This window comes from Melozone crissalis, unplaced genomic scaffold, assembly GCF_028551555.1.
Source record: "Melozone crissalis strain CALT ecotype California unplaced genomic scaffold, PUWL_Pcris_2 ptg000017l_1, whole genome shotgun sequence".
Classification (NCBI taxonomy): domain Eukaryota; kingdom Metazoa; phylum Chordata; class Aves; order Passeriformes; family Passerellidae; genus Melozone; species Melozone crissalis.
In genome coordinates, this window is record NW_026535795.1 from 5874260 (window position 1) to 5893015 (window position 18756).

At 40.8% G+C, this 18756-nt stretch overlaps 1 protein-coding gene across 6 annotated transcripts; it reads left to right on the forward strand.

Annotated features, from left to right (window-relative positions):
- The first annotated feature begins 891 nt into the window (after positions 1 to 891).
- ARFGAP1 (ADP ribosylation factor GTPase activating protein 1) lies at positions 892 to 18156 on the forward strand. 6 transcript variants are annotated; one of them, XM_054274814.1, is made up of 15 exons: positions 892 to 980; positions 1199 to 1336; positions 4774 to 4837; positions 5680 to 5789; positions 6745 to 6916; positions 7836 to 7936; positions 8608 to 8693; positions 9185 to 9288; positions 10649 to 10705; positions 10890 to 10922; positions 12089 to 12118; positions 13906 to 13962; positions 15251 to 15310; positions 16403 to 16479; positions 16888 to 18156. In XM_054274814.1, exons 3-15 carry the CDS (start codon positions 4778 to 4780, stop codon positions 17216 to 17218), a joined length of 1278 nt encoding a protein of 425 aa, XP_054130789.1. In that variant the 5' UTR covers positions 892 to 980; positions 1199 to 1336; positions 4774 to 4777; the 3' UTR covers positions 17219 to 18156. The 6 variants fall into 6 exon arrangements, with proteins under 6 accessions (XP_054130789.1, XP_054130790.1, XP_054130793.1 ...); XM_054274815.1 differs by having other exon boundaries at positions 16891 to 18156; XM_054274818.1 differs by lacking the exon at positions 15251 to 15310 and having other exon boundaries at positions 16409 to 16479.
- The last annotated feature ends 600 nt before the right edge of the window (positions 18157 to 18756 follow it).

Sequence of the window (18756 nt, forward strand, 5' to 3'; positions counted from 1 at the left end):
CACAGGAAACCCCAAAATCCCACTCCGTGCATCCCTGAGAGCATTGTCCAAAAGCTCCTTGAGTTCTGGGAGCCTTGGGGCTGTGACCATTCCCTGGAGAGCCTGCTCAGCACCCAACCACCCTCTGGGGGTAGAACTTTTCATAATATCCAACCTAAACATCCTCTGACACAGTTTCAGCCATTCCCTTGTGTCCTGTCACTGGTCACCAGAGAGCAGAGATGCTCCTCCAGTTCCTTTCGTGAAGAACACAAACCTCGATGATGTCTCCCCTCAGTCTCCTTCAGGCTGAACAACCCAAGGACCCTCAGCTGCTCATCTAATGGCTTTCCCTAGACCCTTACTCATCCTTGTGGCCTCCTTGAGATGCTCCTTAGTAGCTTTAGCTCTTCCATATATTGATTGGGGTTCCCCAAACCATCCCACAGCAGTGCAGGCAGAGCTGGATGTGAAGCTGGGGGAGGCCCGGGGGTCCAACCAGCCCATCCCCATCTGCTATTCCCAGCTTGGGAGCAACATGGGGCATCACCTGAAAACCCTGCTTTGCTCACATCCATAGGTGTGAGAGGAAAAACAACATAATTCACATAATTCACCCTCATGGGCAGCCTCCCCTCAGCGATAAAGCCGGGGGTCGTTTTTACAGCCTGGAACCGCACAGAGAGCAGCGCGCCCGCAAGGTTGGCTGTAAATCTTTATTTCAGCTTTGCCCGGTGGAAACAAATCCCTTAAAATCCCTTAAACTTCTCTCTGGAGCACGAGAGTTGGACAGAACCGAATGTTTTGGGCGCTCCTGGCCTGGCCCGGCCCGGCACGCAGCGGGTTAAGCCGTGCGCCCACAATGCCTCGCGCCCTGCAACGTCGGCAGCGCCGGGCGGGACCGGGCCGCGGCCGGGACCGGGATCGGCACCGGGATCAGGACCGGCACCGGGATCAGGACCGGCACCGAGACAGGGGCAGCAGTGTTGCTCAGGGTTGTGGTGCGTCCCCGTGGCTCCCCGCGCCGGCGCTGGCTGTGCCGGGGCCGCCCGTGTCCCCCAGCGCAGCGCTGAGGTGGCGGCGCTCGGGCCCGGCCCCCGCACTGTCACACAGGACGGTGCCGAGGGCGGGCGAGGTGCGGGTGTCGGGCTGGCGTGGCGGGCAGGACGCATCACCCTGCCCGCTATTTCAGCTGTTTCTGCGTTCTTTTCTTGCCTAGAAAGCAGAGGCCGGAGGGCTCGGCGGAACCCGGCCATGTTCTGAGGGAAGCTGCAGGACGCCGCTGGGATCCGGGTAGCGCAGGTGTGCCCGAAGGAATCGCCCTTCTCTCGGCCCTGCGAGGCGCTGGGTGAGACGGGTGAGTGTGAAATTGCTCTGCTTTAAAAGTGTGCACCGGTCTTTGATGTATTTGCGGAGGAGAACCGTGGCAGCTCCATGGAGATGGGCACAGTGTGAGATTGCAAAGGTTTCTTCAGCCTCTGTGGCCTTTTTGCACTGGTGGGACTCGCAGGGAGCCTTCAGGACCATGAAGTCACCAGGCCACGTCACCTGCTGACATTCCGTGTGCTGAATTGCAAAGCCCTTTGCAGGCTGGCTCTGAATTTGCTGCTGTATTAGAGGAGCAAAGTCCTGTTAGGTGTTATTTCCACTTCTAGTCCACTTCTGCCTTTTTGCTTATTTAGCAAGTTTCTGGTTAGTTTCATAACCAGAAAACTCATATGGTGTACATGTAGTTTTTTCTCTGGGCGCTGATTGTTTGGGAAATAAGAGTGTGAGATTGATCTGTGTGAAGCTGCCTCTGCTTTGAAACCCTTGTCAAGAATATTTATATTCTTCAATGGAAACTTATTCGAAACTAAACATTTGCTTCACTGCTTATGTCCATTTCTATTAGATCAAAACAATGTATATTTCTTTAAGGTGGTTTCTTTCTTCAGTATTTAGTCATGAAACTTAAACAGCAAGTGGTTATATGTCCAGTTAGTTACCAGGGCTCAGGTTTTTAGTGGTAATCAATGATAGTTTGAACCCTTAAAGCTTTGTAGGAAAATCATTAAAAGTAAACTAGGTACCTCTAAAGATATTGCCTATTAGAAAGCTTAGAACATGATATTTTTACTTTGTCTTTTATTCCCAAATGCTTTGGTGGAGGAGGACAAGATGAAAAGCTGGTGCCTTTAGTTACCTCCTCCTTTTCTTGGATGTCGTGGTGTGGGTGAAGCTCTGCCTTCCCACCAGACAGACATGATTTGGGCAGGGAACTTGGTGCATGTGGAGTGGGTGTATGTTCAGACTGCAGTTGGCCAAAGTCTTTCAGTTTTTGTTTAAAAAAAAGTAATGCTTTTGGCAGAACCAAAAGCAATCACTTCCTCTGTCAGCTTGGAGCTGGAGATCTGAAACTGGTGTATAAGCCCTGAAGGGGGCTGGATATTTGCTGTTGGAGGATGGATTTAACTTTCTGCTTTGTAGACAATTCCATGTGCTGAGTTGGAGTGGGGAGAGATTTTCTTTTTCAGCTCCAGCAGTGCTCATCTGCCATTGAGGCTGGAAGACCTCTGCATGTAGACTGCCTCTGTTGGTTATTCTGATTGAAAACCTGTGAAAAAGGAGGAAAAGTGGTAAAGGAAAGGTAGGGGTAAGAGGGTTGAACATCCAGGCAAAGAGAAGAGCTGTGGAAGCTGTCAGTAATGTACAGGAAGATGCTGGGGAAATTCATTCCTGAGGAAGAGATGTTGGCATGCAAAGAGCAAGCAGCAATGATGGCAGAGAGGAGGGCCCAGAGGGTGTACTGTTGTCTGTCTGGCTATTCCTGCTGAGTTATTTACTTAATTTCTCTACTGCAGAGGAAGAATTCTACATTATCTCACCAGGGACAGATAGTGGAATTGAAGACAGAGACTGGGAGTCATATAAGTGTGTTTATGGTTGTTATTTAGGACATGAGCAAATGCATATAGTGCTATCTCCCTCCCTGCTCACATGCACATGAGTAAGTCAAGGAAGGCTAAATGTTATTGGAATGCTGTTGGAAAAAGTGTGTTTCATTATATGAGGAGTCATATGACACACTTTCATTCTCCTGTTCTTAAAGTTACACAATTTTTATTAGATTATTGATAAAAATAACTGTGCTCAGTTTTATTTTCATACAGAATGGCAGGAAGATTTTATTCACCACTCTTTGCAGTAATTTTTATCACAATTACCTGGTTTTGCCCAATTAAACCAGGCTGAAAAGGTGGCACGTTCTAAACATCAGTGAAAGCACTTCACCTTAAATTCCACAGAATTAAGCATTGTCAGCAAGATGTTTACAGAGGAATAAGTGCTTTAGATAAAAAGCAGTGACTTCTGCTACAAACACCCTCTGCTTTTAGCACTGGCAATACGTAGGTTCAACACCGAGCTTCTTTTCTGAGTCATGGTATCTTAGTGGGTGATGCACAGAACTATTTATTGTACTGCTTTGCTTTAGGGGTTGAACTTGATGTCAGTCATACAAATGCAATTTTTCCTTACCTGGAGCATTTTACCTTTTTAACCACCCTTCCTTTATTTATTAAAGATCAATCCTTCCTCCATCCCCTAGGGCTGTTGTATATAACAATCATTTACCTTCTAAAATTATTGTGAGCTTGTTAATTTTGTTGATGTTCTAAGGACTTCTGATTATTTATTCAAGTAGCACAGTGAACAAGTTGCATAAAGGCATTTTTTCCTCTCACACCAATATTTGGTAAAAATATCAACCTGCTGTTTTATGCTTTGTATCTGCCTGGCCAGTAAGCTTGACATTTAGTAGTTGGTGCTGTTTCTAGTCAGCTCGGTGACTTCTGTCTTTTATTACATCTTAGAAGTTTGTTTTCTGGAGTAGAAATGATAAGATGGAGAGGAAGTAAAAAGGAAGAACAGATGTTGTTTATTTTTTAAAGTTAATTTAAATATTATGCTATTAGTTGATAATAGGAATTTATTTTTAATCTAAATTGCAGCCTTATGCTGCACTCTACCCTATAGTTTTTCACATCATGAGTGCTTTGTGTACTTAGGGTTTTTCCAGGCTGTGTACTGTGTGTAAATCACATTTTTTGTCTTAATGTGAATTTTATCCATAGCTTGACACTACTCCCTGCTGTTTTCTGCGTCATAAAAATTAGAGTGAGATGATGTGGTCTGCCAGCAAGACATGCCTGTTGAATTACAATATTATTTTGTGTAGAAGATCTCAAGAATTGTCTTAATTTCTTAGAATTCAGTTGACAAACAAACTCAGTATTTCTGGAAAATTACAAGTTCTTCTATAATCTAGTAAAGGGCTCTTTTAGCAACATGTTCTGCACTCTGAAGTGTAAGAGTTTCTGCTATTTTTTGCATAGGTCTGATGAGTTGTGTGCATGTGATCTGGTGAAATCGTGGATGTTAGGAAGTGCTTTCAGGAAGGGTTGTGGATGGGCCTGGGAGCAGCAGCCAGCAGAGTCTGTTTTGATACCACTTGTGTCATAGAAGAATTCCTGTATTTATCACCCCCTGCCCACTTTTCAACCACGACTGAATTACACCTTTCCGCTGGTGGAGTTAAGATGAATAAATCACCCCAAAAGTGCAAAGTAAATGGAAAAACCAGATTGTGGGGTTTCTGGTGGTTTGGTTTGTCTGTTTTTCCTCTGCAGCTGGTTGTGAGTCAGTGGTTTAGATTGCAGGCTCTTTGTCACAGAGCTGTGCTTGTGAGGTACTGAGTGTCCTACCAACATCAAATCCCTCATCATGACTTCGTTTCTTTTTCTCCCTTTGCAGAATCATGGCAAGTCCAAGGACAAGGAAAGTCCTCAAGGAAGTCAGAGCGCAAGATGAGAACAATGTGAGAAAATTATGATCTTTAGATCAGTTTTGTAGAATTGAATTTGCTTTTTACCTACTCTAGAAGTATGCTGGGGTCTACTACACCTGCTGTTGTCTTTGTGCTGTGGCTCACTAAAGCTAACAAAGAAATTTGGATATCTCATGCATGCATTACAATACATTGCTGAATATTTGGCACAGGTATTTCAGAAGTTCTAGTAATGCTGAAGCCCCTGGGGTCTTTTCAACAAGTTGTGTCTGGGGCACAAATTAAATTAAAATAGTCCATTTCAAGTAGCTTGATTATACCTTAAATGTGATAGTCCATGGAAAGATTCACTTTTATTTATATCAATACATTAAATCTTGAGTGATAAATCCGATCATAAAACTGAAGTTGTTGCACTGTGTGAGCAATAAAGCTATTTCTAAAGAAAAAATTCTGTTTAGATCTGCTACCATTTACTGCCAGACTGTAGTGTGACTGAAAAATGTTCCAAACTTTAAATATTGCATTTTTATTTTGCCAAGAAAACCTCAAGAATTCAGTTTGGTTACTTTCTTTCAAGGCAATAAAAATGAAATCAAAATGAATTCTTTGCATGGTAATTTCCATTTGCTTGTCTGTATTTCCTCACTGGTGTTTGGTAGTTGGTGCAGTAATTTTTATAATCCAAGCAGCATAAATAAATATCTGAAAGAAGTTTATGATAGCAGGGAAGGTGTTTCCAAACACTAAGAACCCTTCCTTCTGAAATCATTTTCGGTGTCTGATGTTTTCATGATTTGCCTTTTTGAGCTGTGAAAACTTGCCATGGACAGTGATGACAGATTGCAGAAGTAACTGTTTTTCTGTCACAGGTTTGTTTTGAGTGTGGTGCATTTAACCCCCAGTGGGTGAGTGTGACCTATGGAATTTGGATCTGTCTGGAGTGCTCAGGAAAACACCGAGGCTTGGGAGTTCACCTCAGGTCAGCCTTTCCAACACACCAAGGACTGAGTTGCAGAACCTCAGGGTTCATTATGGCTGTGAACAGCATGTGTTGGTTTGGAATGTATAGAATGTCACAAATCCAACATTTCACTGGCAGTTCTGCTTCATGCTCCTCTCCAAATTGGGCTTTGCTCTCTGTGCCTTGTCTGTAACTAGTTGCTTACAAAACTGTAATCTGTTCAGGAGATTTCTTTTTTCTTTGTAATATAAATGATAGTTTTTGTTGTTTTCCAAGAACTGTGCTTAGCTGAGATGGGATCTATGGAATAAGAACTGTTTGGGGTTCTGGAGACCCCAGAGGGTCAGAGCAGGGAACAGTTACTCACATGAGGAAAGGAGAGGAAGTCCAGGAGGGAAATCATCAAAGCAAGGAGGCCATTCAGAAGTACATTCTTTGCTTTTCCAGGGGTGATTTGAAGCTCATTAGTGAGTAGAAGTTGCACAGGAGAGGAACCTTTTTAACTGTTCAGTATGTAGCATGGAAGAAAAGATGAAATTTCTGAGATGAGGACACAGAATCATAAAATTGCCAAGGTTGGAAAAGACCTCTAAGATCATTGACTCCCACCTTCAAAATACATGATAATAGACAGAAAAAGAAAATCACAGAGTGAAGTATGGGAAAAGTTTCTGTTACTTAGTGGGCTAGATTAATTTCTGGACTTTGAAGGAAGCTGCTTTTTCAGTCACTTGCCTTCTGTTGACTGTCTCCTTTAAATGCCAATAAATGACATGATTTTGGCTTATTTCAGTGAGGATCTGCCCACCTTCTTATGTTGATCTGTCTTTCTGTACTTGGAGAGTGTTCTCTAAGATGTTTATACTCTCAACTTTTGAGATAGGTTGTAATAAGCTTTTTTTGTGTCCCTGTTGATACAGCATGAAATTACAAGCTGTGATCTAAATTTAATTTTTTTAAACCTGCTTTTCAGTTTTGTACGTTCTGTAACCATGGACAAGTGGAAGGATATTGAGCTGGAGAAAATGAAAGCAGGAGGTAACAGCAAATTCCGACAGTTCTTGGAGTCTCAAGATGATTATGATCCATGCTGGACAATGCAAGAGAAATACAACAGCAAAGCTGCAGCTCTGTTTAGAGACCAGGTAGGCTCAGTTTTAGGTGTTTTCTCACCCCTGTGATCTGAGAATATCAATGTGTTTTGTAAGCACTTCGTTTTGAAAGGAGAGAAATTGCAATTTTTTGAACCTCTGCAGTGGTTCTTGAAAAGTTAAATGTGAGAAAGTGAAATCCTGGAAGAGTTAATGTAAACCTGAGTGAGTTCATGGCTCAAGTATTTGGCAGAAGAGAAAAGGAATGTTGTCCTACCAGGGAGATAAGGTGGGGTTAGGAAAGAGTGTCTTGGGCAGGCAGGAGCTTTTCTGAACTAACTTCCTTATTTTGGGTAACTCTCTCTAATTTAGCCCAAGGGTATCCTAAAAGTCTGGTACCTCAGAGCTGGCAGTCCAGGACTGCCCTCTTGGGACCCTAAATGTCTTAGAGTGCCTCTTCCCAAATCTGGTAAGAGTTTTCTACTGAAATTTTCCTTTCTGCATTTATCTGAGGTAGCTCTGATTTTCAGTGCTGCAGTTTGTTGCAGCTGTTTAGTCAGTGGAACTGTCTCAGTTCTCAGTTCACTGCAGTTTACTACTTCAGCTGTACAGTTCTATCCAAAGTGATTTGATAATTCTTTAGTGTGTGTAGTAACATACAACAATAATGTAGTTCTGCTCCTCCATTACTCTGTGATTAGTGTTTACATCTCTTTGTTAATCCAGTCTTTCCCCTTCAAACCAAACCTGCTTCTGTGAGAAAATTGTCTAATTTTCTGTTTCAGTTGCCTGAAATAGAACCAGTGTTCAATTCAATATCACAACCTGGGAGTCAGAAAAAAAATTGGCTTCTTGTGGAAAGAAGTGATCCAGCAGCAAATTGGAAAAATGACTTGTCCCTGTGTTACAGAAGCAGTTTATAATGTGTATGAAATCTCTGACTTGGCATTCTTGATTATTCTGCTTCTTGTAGGTAGCTACAGTAGCTGAAGGCAAGGAGTGGTCCATTGAAACTTCTCCTGCCAGGAACTGGACCCCACCTCAGCCTAAAATGTCTCTGTCGTCTTCTCACCGGTACGTGCCCTGCTTACCCTGCTACTGTTGGTACAGATACAGCATCAGATACAGACACAGCATCAAAACCTGATGGCTTCATGTCTGCTGGGTTTACCCTGTTGGTGCTGGTGTCTGAACAAGCTGAAGTTTTGGAGTATGAGGTAGCAGGACTTTGGTTTTGTAATAATTCTCACCCCCTGCACCTGAGCCTTAAACCATGGCAGAGAGAAGTCAGTGAGAGCAGGGAAGAAGCCATGCTTGTTTTATCCTGATTTGTAATGCACCTGAAATTGGACATTTGTGTCACTCACAGGTAGTATGTGACATCCTCACCTTAGCTGTGGTGCTGTGCCAGTTTGGGGTTGGATGCCAGGGAAAAAGAAACAGACTTTTCCCTTCTGCTGCTAATTACCAGGGGAGCATCTGTACCACAGCAATTCTTTTGTTCTGCTTTTGCATGTAGTGTTTGTTACTGTGTGCGCTAAAGACCCTAGTTAACTGCAAAAGCAGCTGTAAATCAAAGGAACAAGAGCTTCATGCCTTTTAGTGGTTGCATTAGAGTTCCCTTCTTGATAGATGAAATAAATAGTCAATATCTAACCTGTATTATGGTGATATACATCAAGCTGTACTGCTGAGCTGGTGGGTTTTGCTTAACATGGCTTTGATTCTTCAATGTTTTATTTCAGTTCTGCTGGACAATCTCAGACTGCAACTGCCTCTTCTGACAAGGCTTTTGAAGACTGGTTAAATGATGATGTCAGCTCCTACCAAGGGTAGTGCAATATTTACTGACTTTCTGTGTGTCTCTCCGTTTAGCATAACAAAATGTTTGAAGCATTGAAGAAAAATTTTGTAACTTCAAATAGTATTGTGGTGGGTCCCAAACCAGGGAATTCTGATTGTATGTTGTACCTTACAGTGGTTTGAGTTAAACAGAGGCATTTATAAAGCTTCTTTCATTCCTTTTCTCATTTTCATGTGTCACTTTATTAGGATTTACTCAGCTTTCTGATGTCAGTGATTTGTTAAACCTGGAGAATCATTAAGACCACATTAGCTTCCACAGAGGAAATTGTATTGTGCTAGGATTCCTCAGTGGATCCTTGGTGTTTTGATGAAGTGAGTAGTTTTGTATTTTGGGTGCTGGGTCCTACTTTATTTTCCAGGTGCAAAAAACAATTGCCATCCTTCTGTGCTTTTCAGTTCTTGTTTAAAGTTTTTCGTGGCTGCATGCTGATACAAGGACTGTTTATTCCTCTTCCTGTGGCAGTGGCCAAGAGAATCGCTATGTGGGCTTTGGGAACACAGTAAACCCTCCAAAAAAAGAGGATGACTTCCTGAATAATGCCATGTCCTCGTTGTACTCGGTAAGGAATTGCTTGGAGCTTTCTGAATTACTGTTTTCTTCAGGTTTAACCCCTGGTATGGGAGAACATTAATGCAGAGGAGAAACTAAAGACTGCAGGTGGATATGGAGAGATGCAGAGTATTGGTTGTATTCTCAAAGAGTGAAGAAGATACTGGTGGACTTTAACAGGCAAAATGGAGAAACTTGAGCAGAATTTAATTATGTCTGGTATCAGTTCACAGAAATAAGTGAGGATATAGCAATGGATTAAGAAATAATAATCAAGGGGGCTGAAGGAAAAAAAATATAATTACCTGTAAGGAATAGCTCTAAATCTGTTAACCATATTAGGGATGTTCAGAGGAAAACAACTGAAATGTGTGTTTATGTGGGTGCCAGAAGCCCTGAGCAGTGATGAAAACATTTGAAATACTTGTGACAGGGTGTGAAGAGATAACAGCATATGGCTGAACAGTTGTCGTGATTCAAGTAGAGATAGTGAAAGATGTATTGTTGAAATAAAATGGGAATAAAGTCAGAGGCAGTCAGGGCCATACTGCTGCTTTGATAGGCTCAAAGTCACAGTGCTGAGCAATATTTGGGGTTTGGAGTCATATGGAAATACAGTAAGGTATTCTACCAAGGTTAGTGGCCAACAGCCCTCTGTAGAGCCTCACTACCTAAATACTCACACCAGGTTCCACTGTTTATTTAAAAATAAATAAATAGATAATTTCACTAGAACTTACCAGAGAAAAGTAATGCCTGAGCTTTTGAACAGGTTGATCACTATATTCCAGGTGATCCCACAGGTCAGCTAAATATTTTCTAGGTATCTCACAGTTTTAGGCCAAAGAGTTCAGATTAGAAAGCACATCTGCAGTGCGTTGCAGGTGAGCTAAGGCAGCCAAGGAGAGGCAGCACTGTTCTTGTTCCTGTGAGCCATTCTGTGAGTCCAGGATCTCCCTGAATATCCTGGCTGGAATGCCCTCGTGTGAGCACAAACACACATTGCAGTGTGTCCTGAAGCCCTGTATTTCTGGGAGGCTGAGTTCCTTGCATGGGTGTTCATCCTGGAGAGGAAAACAATTTGTCTTTCACTGCATAGGATGATTTTTCCCCATACTTGTACATATTTTTAGCAGAGTAACATCTGAAACACTCTGGCTCATTCAAATTCACACAAATACTGGAAGTTCATTACTATATTTCAGTTAAATGAGAGGCTGTAATTTTTCTTTCAGTAGTAGGTAGTTCTTACAACTACAGGACAAGCTGTATTAGAGCATTTTGACTTAAACTAGTCTGTTTTAATGAAAACTTGGTTATTTGTTCTTATTATTCATATGTAGCTCACAATTTTCTTGCTTTCTTTAAAGGGATGGAGCAGTTTTACAACTGGAGCAAGCAAAATTGCCTCAGCTGCTAAAGAGGGTGTAAGTAAATAAAATGTGGTTTAGTTAGCAGTGGAATGCCAGAGGTGGTATTAGGGGTATTCTGTGAAATTCTGACAAAGCTCCATTACCTTGGAGAGGATCATGCAGCATTTCTAAATGCATGGCTTTAAAAATCAAAGGGTTTATTCCAGGTAAACCTGCTTGTATTTGCTTCTCTTCACAGGCTACCAGATTTGGATCTCAAGCAAGTCAAAAGGTGATTATAGATTTAGCTCTTACTCCATCTAATTGTCTTTAAGTGCCATGTGTTTGCCTGCACCAATTGACTTAGATTTGATCATCAGCAGACCAGTGTGCTTTTCCTTCCTAGTGCACAGTAGTGTTTAGTTCTAGCTTTTAATTCCATGGGAATAGCAATCAGCTGCAGTGATCAAATTAAGCAAGAGATAAACAGGGATGCTCTGCTGTTTGTTCCTGTTGGATGTGTTGGAGAGGCTGCAGAGCTTGCAAACTTAACAAACCCGTGATTTACTTCTGTGAATCTTAAATGTGATCTAGATTGAAGCAGTTTTCTTTAGTGATGCAATACAATGCCAGCCAGCTTCCCATGGCTAAAGCCTAATAAGATGTTACAAGTGTGAACTGCTCAATATTATTAATAAATCAGCTTGCTTGTATGTGTTTTAAAAAGTAGCAATGACAAAAGGATTTTGTTTATCAAACTGGGGTTAAAACAGAGACAGATTACACAGAGCTCTGACATATGCAAGATCTGTCTGCAAGGACAAGTTTTAAATTCAAATGTAAAAGTGAAAAAAGAATGTGATTCCTAATTTGCCCAGTTCTGAGTGAGATGCAGATATTTATAGGTGTTCAGAGAGGTCTGTGCACTGGGATATTAATCCTTCAAATGGCTAAACTTGGGCATATTTGCAAGAAAATGTCTTGTTAAAGCACCCAAACATCCTACTTCAAAGCTTTGAAATTGCTTGGCTTAAGAAAAACTAAGTTTTCTCCAGGTCTTCCTCTTCACTCCCTCTGGCAGTTTTCCTTTTGTAATAAAAGCTGCCCTTTCTTTAGTATTATTAATAACTATAATATTAAGTTTAAAAGCTCATCACATCTACTGACAAGGACTACAGCAACATGATGCTCTACAGTCTAAGCTGTATTACTGAAGGTTAAATTTTGTTCCTTCTGACCCTTTGCAGAACAGATTTAACACATTTTTAATGCACTACATTGGTTAAAAGTTTATGTGGGGCCCAGTGATGAAACACATTCACTCTTTCTCTTGTCAGTAGATGTAAAAAGTTGAAAAAGGTTTATGATACTTAACTTGCCTGAAAAAATGCTGCCAATTTTTTGCTAAAAGCTGCTTCTACCTTCCTTGCTCTTTTCTCTTTTGCTCTCTGGGTAAAGTTTTGGGGCTACAAGCAGCAGCCAGAGCCGGTAACACCTCACATCTGTTCTTGTGCATGGACTCCTTGTCTGTTCGTGCTGAATATGTGCATTTGCTCCTGAGCTGTCTTTTCTTTCTCTGCCTTACATCAAGCCTGTTTAGAATAATGTTGTGTGTTTTGTATGGTAACATTTCTTCAGACCTACTTAAAATTTGTGAAGTTGGATAGAGATACCCAAGCTGTGCACTGTCTGAAAGTTGACTGTGCTTGCTGCTGTCCACACTCTGATGATTTCAGGATTTCTGTTTGCATGTCTGCCCCAGGAATGTGCCAAGAGCTGGGTGTTGCTGGAAGGCAGACACTTGGATGAGGTGTTTGTTATGGTGGTTAGAGTGCTGTCTTAAATTCAGCAATAGGAAGGAAGGATGAAGTGATTTAGATGAAAATACAGTTATACCCAAATCTTTCCATTCCACATCTACAAAATTATGTGGCTGAGTAAGAGATCAGATAAGAATTCTTCCTAATTCTAGCAGTGACTCCACTTGGACACCTGAACTGTTAGTCTGGGTGTGTTACACTCTTTATTACCAAACATAAACACTTTGCTGGGTTCAGTAGACTCCAGAGGGTTTTTCAAAGGTGAAAACACCCCTTTCTTGTTTTTCTTAAACACTTCATAGCCTCACTTCCAAAGATAGCAATCCCTTTGTGATTTGCATTCATGTTTCTCACTAGGTGGAAGTAGGATTTCCTTTTGCCTTTGCTTCTCAAAGAATTTTTATCCTGTGAGGAGTAGAAGTACTGGAGCTAATGGCTGGGAAAAGGGGAGATCCTGGGAATGCTGTGGCTTAGGGAAAAGCTTCTTACACCCCTGGGAGTCTGTGGAGGAAAGATGTTGAAGGTGCTCCATTCCCAAGAAGAACATGAGTAGCAATGGTAGTTATCAAATATAAACCCTTAGGAAATCAAACTTAATTCTTGGCATATTGGCCCTTTTGGATTAACCAGGAGAATTCTGGAGGCACTCAGTATGATATGGCACTTCCGAAGAAAGTTTAGATCTGTAAAGGGCTTTTCATAGTAGTAGGGCAAGGAGTGATTTCAGACTCTTCTAAACCTGCTGTCCTTGTCAGCTTTGCCTTAGCAAAGTAATTTTGTGACTTGGACTGTGGGCTTACATTTTTGTCAGCTGCCTCTGAACTACAATATCCTTGTGCATCTTGTTCTGGATTGCAACAGATTTCTGCAATTCATTGTTTTTTCTCCCTGCAAACCTGGAGCTTTAAAGAAAATAACAAAAATCTTCTGTCACAGCTTTAGTTCTTGTGTATTGCTTAGAAACACTTGGGCTTTTACTAACAGATGATAATTGAAGCACTACAAGACAGAGAAATTGGGGGGAAATCAGCCAAAAATATCTACTTCTATAAGTAATTTAATTAGTTTGGAAAAATAAGGGGGAATGAGGACAGTTCTTCCAAATATTCAGCTGCAGGCATTAACAAGGGGCCCATCCTCAAAACTGTTGCTGGTTGCACCATTGCTTCTGCTTCCAGTGCAAGGTCCGACTTTGCTTGGGCTCTGGGCATCTATTGCCATGTGTATCTGATTTTAATTTATTGTCTTTTAATGTCTTCTGCAGCACTTTGTGTGTGCTTTTCAGCTTTTCATTCTGCTTGTATGAATCAAAGCTAAAGCCTTCTTGTGTTTTTGGAGATAGTGCTGAGAAATGAGCCTGCAGAAGTTGTTGGCTGTGGGTTTTTATTGGGTTTTTTTTTTTTTTTTTGGTAAAGAAATTATAACTGACTTTGTTTTTGTTTTGCTTTTAAATAGGCATCAGAGTTAGGTCAGACATTAAATGAAAATGTTCTCAAACCTGCACAGGAAAAGGTAACTTTGGAACTAGTAAATGACTTGCAGAAAAATGCTTGTGCTCACTCAGGGAGTGGTTGATTCGTGCTGCCACAGCTGCCCAGGTTCTCAGGGGGTCTTTCTGTAAAAGGGAGACATCAAATAACTCCAAGTTAGGCTGTTATCAGAGAAATGTTAACGAGGGTAAAGTCCCTCCACCTACCTCTCTCATGTCCACCTGAGTCTGTCACATTCTCTCTTGTTAGGTACCAGTTTGTGGATTTCATGCTTTCAATAATGGAAGATGGAACAAGGGGAAAATGCACCCTAAATGGATATAAAATCAATTGTTTAAATATATATATATATATTTCTATCTATTAATAGTTGTATCTTGGAGTGTTAAGTTCCTAGTGTTTTACCTACCTGCCAGCTTTATTTTAATTCAGTCAAACATCTTGGAGCCATTTGAAGAGAATGTTTTAATCATATTGCAAACTAATTCCTCTTCCATTACCTTTATTAATTTACCATTCTTTACATGGCATTTCAAACCACAGGAGAAGACTAATTGGTTTTCTATTCCCTAGAATTATCCACAGCTTATTTCAGAGGGCTTAGATGCATTATTTTCAGGGTTATTTTTTAGGGTGCATTTCCTTGAGCTGCTTTTTATTTTGTAGGAAAATTTAATGAGAAATTATGCATTTTGTGTTAAAAAGAGATCCATTTCCCTTAGGATGTTGTGCTGTTAGTTCTAAATAAGTGTTACTTTCTGAAATAATTATTCTCTATATGGTTATACAAAATCACTTGCTTTGGAACAACTGCCATTTATTAAGTGGTGAAAGGTACCTGTTGTATTGTGTTCCACCAAAATTCAAAGCCCTTTTAATATTTAAATAAGCATCTATAAAAGGGATCTGCTATGTTTCTTAACACAATCCTTATATGCAGTGGAATATATTGATAAAGCTTCATGTTTGCAGATGTTTTTTGTACTTGTGTTTTATTGTTCAGCAGTAGTGTAATGATACCTGAACTGTGTTTAAATAATACCTTTCTCAAACTGGGTGTGATACCTTCCTCAACCTGGGTTTTTAGCCACAGAAAATTCCCACAAACTCACAGGACTGAGCTTCACTCTACTATAGATCAACAGACTTCATATATCATTTTCTTAACTTAGTTTTGACTTAAATCTGTTTTGATTCAGTTTGGGGTTGGGTTTTTTGACATTTTAGCTGTTAAGCACAAATGAGGCTGTTTTGAAGGTTTCAGTAATACTTTGTTTTATGACTAATTACCAATACTTTGGTCCACATAGGTGAAAGAGGGAAAAATATTTGAGGAGGTCACCACGGGGGTATCACAGTTGGCCAGCAAGGTATGAGGTGGCCTGCCTGGCTTTAAGGAGGCCAAACAAGTCAAGCCAGTCTCCATATTCTCATAAAAATAATACAAAACCCCAAAAATAATACAACCTCCCAAAGTGCAGCTTTGGTCTGTGCTTGTGCTGAATAGAGAAATTTGGAAAGTGGAATTTTTCAGCAGGAATTTTCTGTTGGGGTGTTTAAAGCTGCACAGGCATGATGGTGTTCTCTTAATAATTTGAATGAGGACTTGAGGTGGTTACAAACAGCAAAGAAAATGTGTGAGGGAATATGGAGACAGCTTGTGTTCCACTGGTACAGTAAAAGCTGCTAATGCTCTGCACCTTTCTCCTTTGCCTTCCGCTGCTCTCGGTGACGTGGTAAGTGTGGCTGAGGCTGCCAAGCACAGAAATCTGCACAAACTAACAGCTGCTGGGGTAACTTGCATGGTTTTACCCAGGAGTGTGTCTCTTCTAGCACTGGGACAGTCAGCACTGGGAACTCTCCCATAGACAAGCTCAGTGTCTTAGGTTTTGGTACTGTTTGAATAAAATAAAATAAATAATGTTACATGTTCTGTTTAGAGCCTGGAAACTCTCAGGCTGAATTCTGGGATTCATTCTCCCTGTCTCTGTCTCAGAATAGTGCCTTCCATGGTGTCACTTCAGAAGTTGTATTTCTAATCCAATTCTAGGACTCAACTTTAGGCCTGTTTTATGTGGGTAGTGAAATAATGCTGAAACAGAGTGAAAGTAGCTGTGTAGAGCAGTAGAAATATAAATACAAGTTACATTAATCATAAAACAGCAGTGCTTTCATTAAGTTTAATTTTATGTAAGGACTAATTCCAGTACTTTTGTCAAGGAAGTCTAGGAGAGGATTCAAAAGGTTGTTACAATTCCCACCTCTTCCATCAGCACAGTGCTGTCAAATGTATGTTCTTTACATCTACCATGTAACTGCCCATCAGAAACATTAATGAGCTCTGAGTTAAATGTGTTTGATTTATGGGAACAAGTGGAGGAATTTGTCTGGCTTTTGCTATTGCACTTGGCAGGGGTGTTGGTTCAGTCCAAATGAATGGAGTGTCTTTTTTTTTTCTTTAGGTTCAGGGAGTTGGGAGTAAGGGATGGAGAGATGTCACCACTTTCTTTTCAGGCAAAGCAGATGATAATTCTGACAGGTAATATTTGTTCTTGCTTTCTATCTCTTTGAACACATAATTTTATCTCCTGTATGTTCTCTGTAGTATAGTAGTGAAAGGTAATTTTTCAATATTAAGAACTTATTCTATAACTTTGCATATAACTGTTTTTAAACTGAGAACAAAGGAGTGCACATTATTTTGGATTAACACTTGCTCCACGTGCACATTCCCTTTCCCTGGGCTTGTTAATTCTCTGAACAAAATCTGTGAATTAGACAACAAGCTTATGTCATTTGGAGCAATATTTAGTTCTTCCTTTATCATCAAGGGTTTTTTTTTTAAGCAAAGAACAGAATTACAGTTTTCTTTGGGGTCATTTATTTTTATTGTTACATTTGTCATAACTAATTTATTTCTACCTTCCTTTCCCCCCCCATCCCCCAGTAGACCAGCTGAGGGAGACAGCTACCAGAACAGTGGAGGGGAGGGCTACCAGAACAATGCTGTAGATCAAAGCTTCTGGGATACCTTTGGCAACTCAGATGCACCAAAAGCTCATAAATCTCCAAGCAGTGAGAGCTGGACCTATGTGGACAATTCCACAGAGAAGAAGAGCTCGGATAGCTGGGACGTGTGGGGCTCGGGAACGGTCTCCAACAAGAACAGTAACAGCGACAGCTGGGAAAACTGGGAGACCAACTGGGAGAACACAGGAGGGGAGAGCAAGACCAGAAAACCTCCTAAGGCAACAAAAAATGCATGGGATGACTTTTAGAACTCTGTTAACCCTGCTCTGCACAGCTGGGAAAGGGAGGCTGTGCTGGTTGATGGAGGGGAGGAAGTTTTACACACACCTGGAGTATCATGGCTGACCTTTCTGATCTGTTTGTGCTTCCCATTCATTCTCCTTCCTTCTACCCTGGTATAGGGAAAAAAAAAGTAGCATCTGAATCTTTTCTTACATAATGGTGGCTCTCCCTTTTTTAAGGATAGTGATAAGTATATTCTCCTTACACTATTGGAGCTGGCTACAGCAACTTTCTTAACACAAATGTTAATGGAGAGAAACCAGTGCAAGGACACTTCCATGGCACAACCTTGCATGTGTAGGTTAATAGGTGTTCATCCAGTCCTCATCTGAGATTTGGGGTGTTTAATGCAAACAAAGGACAGGGTGTGACTTGGAAAGACAGCCATTAACTGGGCAAGCTGCAGTTGGATACATCAAGTTCTAATGCCTTATGGATTGCTCTGACTACAGGAGGTCTGGCAATTCAAGATGGTCTTTAACATATTTTTTATTGAAGCTTTGTTTTTAAACATTGTGACATTATTTTTTTTAGTAGTTGAAAACTTATTTTTCTCCTTTAGAATTCAGAAGGAATCTAGAGCTAGATAATAATTTGTGTAAACTTAAAGGATTGACCTGAGCTCTCAAGGGATATCCAGAATGGCTTTATTTGCCCACCTTACTCAATGGATTGAGTTTTCACTCAATTGTAGTTTCTGCTACACAGAAAAGCAAAGCTGGGGTGTTTTCCTTCCTCACCTATGCCCTTGCCCCAGTTTGAGTTTTTTATGTACCCTCTTTTTTTCTCTTTCTTCCTTCTACCTGTGTAGTATTTTATTAATGCTGTTAAAAAAATGAAGTCTTTCTGCTGCTTATGTCCTTCTGGACATCTGTTTGGCAACCTGGCAGCAAAAAAAAAATAATTATAAAGAAGATTCCAGCAAGAAAAAATGGGTGGAAAATACAACATTGAGGAAAAAGCCTGGCAGCAAGCCCCTTTCAAGATGAGTAGATGTCTGGATTTAATAGTAAAATTTAATTTAAGCAGATGTTTTCCAAACGGTTCTTTAGTGTGTCAGGCTGGATCTCTCTTTCTGTCATGTATTTCTCCACATTTTTTCCTGGATCTTGTTAAAGAAACACTGTTTTGGAATCATGAGAACCTCTTTGTCAGCATTAAGGACTGGAACAGGAGATTCAGTTATGTGTCAGTTTTGACCCAACAAATCTCTTTGCATGACACAAACCATAACTTCTGGAGAAGAATTGTGACTTTTAACATCAGAGGTATCATAGGTATCCCATTTTATTTTGGGGGATGGGTTGTGAATGTACCCTCAGCACGAAAACAATCAGCTCACTTGAAAACTCAAATCATGGTGTTTTCTGTGGTCTGCTTTTCCAGCGTGGAGTTATTTCTGTGAACCCTGTAGATCCTAAAAAGCCTTTTCTTTTTAAAACTGGTTAGTTTGTTCAACAACCAACTGAAGGTGTCAAAGTTACCTTAAATAACACTCCACTTC

Excerpts from the sequence above, each read along its gene's own strand:
- ARFGAP1 (XM_054274814.1), top strand. The coding sequence starts at position 4,778 with ATGGCAAGTCCAAGGACAAGGAAAGTCCTCAAGGAAGTCAGAGCGCAA. Across the intron at positions 6,917-7,835 it reads CAGCTCTGTTTAGAGACCAG|GTAGCTACAGTAGCTGAAGG; the intron begins GTAGGCTCAGTT and ends TGCTTCTTGTAG. Across the intron at positions 13,963-15,250 it reads TCAAACCTGCACAGGAAAAG|GTGAAAGAGGGAAAAATATT; the intron begins GTAACTTTGGAA and ends TGGTCCACATAG.